The 3,656-nt window shown below is 33.4% G+C and overlaps 1 protein-coding gene and 1 pseudogene across 1 annotated transcript; one reads left to right on the top strand and one right to left on the bottom strand.

Annotated features, from left to right (window-relative positions):
* Positions 1 to 414: 414 nt before the first annotated feature.
* On the top strand, positions 415 to 1,391 carry LOC126554947 (uncharacterized; annotated as a pseudogene).
* A 495-nt stretch (positions 1,392 to 1,886) lies between these two features.
* On the bottom strand, positions 1,887 to 3,134 carry LOC126554946 (uncharacterized). Its single transcript, XM_050209935.1, has 2 exons — positions 2,401 to 3,134; positions 1,887 to 2,340 (listed from the first exon to the last, which is right to left on the bottom strand). Exons 1-2 carry the CDS (start codon positions 3,132 to 3,134, stop codon positions 1,887 to 1,889), a joined length of 1,188 nt encoding a protein of 395 aa, XP_050065892.1.
* Positions 3,135 to 3,656: the final 522 nt, after the last annotated feature.

The following is a 3,656-nucleotide window of genomic DNA, read 5'->3' as shown; positions in this document are numbered from 1 at the left end:
CCACCGCCACCGACATCGCCACCCCCGCGACCTACCACTCACCCAAGGTACCGCCACCCGTACTACCACTCGCTGCCCAGCCAAGGTTAGCGCCGCCGTCACACCACCTCCCGCCCCGCCTTAGATGCTGCAACCGGTACACTGCTCAGCCGTTATCTCGTAGTACACATTATCTTTATACCTATATTATATACTTAAACATATATCTATATACCTATATCTATACATCTATATACGTACAAAATATATGCCCCGCCACTAATCCCCACTACCAGTTCACACCTAACTTCCAGAACTCGATCATCCCCCACCATTCATAATAATAATAATAATATTAATAATATTAATGACGATTAATAATTAAGCACTAATATTCAGTCATAATTTTGTTTTAACAGTGTCAAGTTGTAAATCTCGGTTTAACTTTATCAGTATTAATATGACAGGGCCAATAAGTGAAATGAACCGTTTGTATAAATATGTTGCACCTTCATCGCCGTCCGAACTCATCGATTGTAGTAATTTCACAATTGACTTTGAAAATCGCAAGTTTTTAAACATCGGATTCGATCCAAAAGATAAATTTAATATTGTGCTGCGAATAATTACACCGGTACGGTATGTAATTATTTCTCCAGACTTCGTGAAGTGTATTTATTCATTCATGGGTAATATTTTATCCCACATTCTCGATCCTGCTGTGAAATATAAAAAATTCACTTTTTTGGAATGTGAATCGGTTTTGATCACAAGTATGGTATATAGGGGAGAGCATGTATTAGTCGTAGAGTCTAAAGAAACAAGCGGATGTAGAATTTTATTGAATAGAAGAGATCTTATGACAATTCAAGATTTAGAGTGGATCATTTTTGAAACCGTATCAAGAAAAATCAATTAAAAGACCTAATATTTTAAATCAACTCGAACAAATATCCGAATACTTTAAAACAGATTTTAATATTGATAAATCCGCTACACTCGATGAAGTTATATCAATAATCAGAGGAATTCATATTGAATTAATCGCGAAACATATACCAAAGAACAAACAGAGTTTTTTAACCCAAATAATATTATTAGCAACTGAACAGCTAGCAATCAATTGGATGACAAAATCGAGGAATTCGTTAAAAGTAAGAATATATTTTGAACCCCATTATCTGCAGTGGACTCGGTTATACCAAAAACAAGAATATTATGGTTACATCTACTACGCTCATTGGATTCACGTAACATTTGGACCATCATACCTATGTTTAGTAGTATTACTTTCAAGGTCACCTACTTTAGCTTTAAGAGAAACAAACTCAGAGTTTTCTGATTTTAAGGCAATAATATCGGAAGTCAACGATTTAATCAAATTACGTAACTCATCAAATTGTTCAGTTTGAGTTGTTTGGACGGACAAAATAGCTGCCATAATATCTTCATTTGTGATAGAACTAATCGTGGTGGTACCTGTTTTATTGTTACGATTTTGATTCAAAATAGGCGTACCAGGTCTATGTGGTTTCGACATGATTACAACGGAATATGTGAATAGAGTTTATGTTATACAGGCAGTAGTTGATAAGTGTTTAAACGGCACAATCGGACCCAATTATAATATACACTACGTTTACTTAGATAAGCAATTTTCGATAGGAAAAAATGATATGATAAAGGCACAACTTTGACAATGAAATAACTGCACGATAACGGAGCGAATAAGGAAAAAACGTCCGACTGCATCGACTTACTGTACTGTACTGTAACTGTACTGTATTTTATTGTAATACAATCAGAAAAAAAAATGTTTATAATTATATTTTAATATGGCAAATAATTAAATAAAAACAACATCATAATTTTTTTTTAAAAAAAAAATTTTTATTTTTACAAACTATTTACAATTTCCTTACATCACCATTAAACGGGTTATAAGTTATAATTTGATCGTGTAAAATGAGACAATAAGCTGCGGTTTTTGCTGGAATGGCCTTGTCTGTTTCGAATTCAATTCGTAAATCTACAGTCGATGATTTTACGTTGTCATTCTGTCGTGATAAATCCACGACTACGATTGGTACAAATTGTTGAAAAATATTTTTAGGAAGTAAAGGGTCACTATACTCTCTCTTGTAGTACGATTTCTGGAATTCAGCATATGCCTTGTACAATATAGCCGTAACATTGTTTGTGAAATCTGCACGAAAATCTTCATATGGATATACTTCAGAGTTTAAATGTACTTTTAGGTTTTTCAAATAGCAGTGATCGAATCGTCCTGATGGATTAAATGAATTATTTTTTCGATCGGTTTGAAGTCCGATTAATGCAAATCTAGGTTTCTCCAACAAACTGCTTGATTTTACCGTCCACGAATGAGAAGTGTTCTGAGGGAGAACTGGATACTCTCACAAGTCCCAATTTCTGAACGCACATGCAACTGGTTTACGAGAGTCTAATACTTTTAACAGTTTTATTTTTTCTTTATCACTAACTCTGATGATGGGCATCTTCCAGATAATTTTATTTAATTCAATGGCTACTTTTTTAAGTTTTTCATTAGGAGTTGTCGTCAAAACATACAACTCATCAAAATCTGTAGACGATCTGTTTAAAATTATTTGTTGATTACAGTTGAGTAGTATTTTTTTATAATCTTCACAAAATCCAAACAAGTGTTTGAGCGGGATACAACCAGCGAATTTGTTATTTAACATGAAATGTTTATTTTCACTGGCATCCATATCTACGTCCCAAGCAGCATTTTGTAGATTGTTCAATTCACTCGGAGTGTGCGAGCAAAAACCTTTAAGACTCGAAGATATTCCAGGAGATTTTAATTTTTGTATTTCCACTCCGTTAATTTCATATCGGATTTCAGAAAATAAAAATGCTAAGCCATTATTTGTAAAGCTGAATTCACTCTTCTCTGCAGTAATATCTGCAGGTATATTTAATTTACCTTCAATGTAAAGATAGCTCTCGCAAGGAAAAGTGTAAGCGTCCATATTTTGAATAGATATTCTAATTTCATCGTTATTGGATAAAGCTGTAGTCGAATACGGAAGGAAAGAGTGGTACTGCATTTGAGTTATTTTGCAATCTTCTTCATATCCGCCAGCTACGTCCAAATACATTTCATCCATGATTATAGAACTTTTAAAGAGCGTAGGAATGATAGATTGTTTTTGGTTAGTTTCTTTACAATCGGTGTACGTCTTGACGTATTAATCTTGCTAGTAGAACTATTGATTTTCTTGATAACATTTCTTTTTATATAACTGTTGAACTTAATAGCCATCTTTATGTTTAATTTGTAAACGAATTGTGATTGGCTCCCCTCTTAAATTGATTAAGTTATTATCTTGATCTCTTAGCACTATATTTACTTTACTTATAGACGTGGAATTAAGCCGGTAGAAAACTAAATGTTTTGGAACTTCAATGATTTTATGTCCAGGCGGCGAAGAAGGGAAAAACTGGTGTATCGTCTGGCTAGGTATACCATTACTGAATGAACCAGAAATTAGATTGCAATCTATTTTTATACAGTTAACTTTCATTATGTTAACTATCCGTTCAGATTCATGTTTTGTGTTTGCAGAGTATACTTTATTTTCAAAACCTAATATTTTCGATATACTATGTTCAATCGTGAAATCAATATC

Source organism: Aphis gossypii, unplaced genomic scaffold, assembly GCF_020184175.1.
Source record: "Aphis gossypii isolate Hap1 unplaced genomic scaffold, ASM2018417v2 Contig00654, whole genome shotgun sequence".
Classification (NCBI taxonomy): Eukaryota; Metazoa; Arthropoda; class Insecta; order Hemiptera; family Aphididae; genus Aphis; species Aphis gossypii.
Note: the sequence above shows the minus strand (reverse complement) of the source record. Positions and strands in the feature narration are given on the sequence as shown.

Bases quoted from the DNA above. Each gene is read 5' to 3' on its own strand.
- LOC126554946 (XM_050209935.1), bottom strand. From the start codon at position 3,134: ATGGATGAAATGTATTTGGACGTAGCTGGCGGATATGAAGAAGATTGC. The intron at 2,341-2,400 runs GTGAGAGTATCC...AAAATCAAGCAG, and splicing joins GCGTTCAGAAATTGGGACTT to TTTGTTGGAGAAACCTAGAT.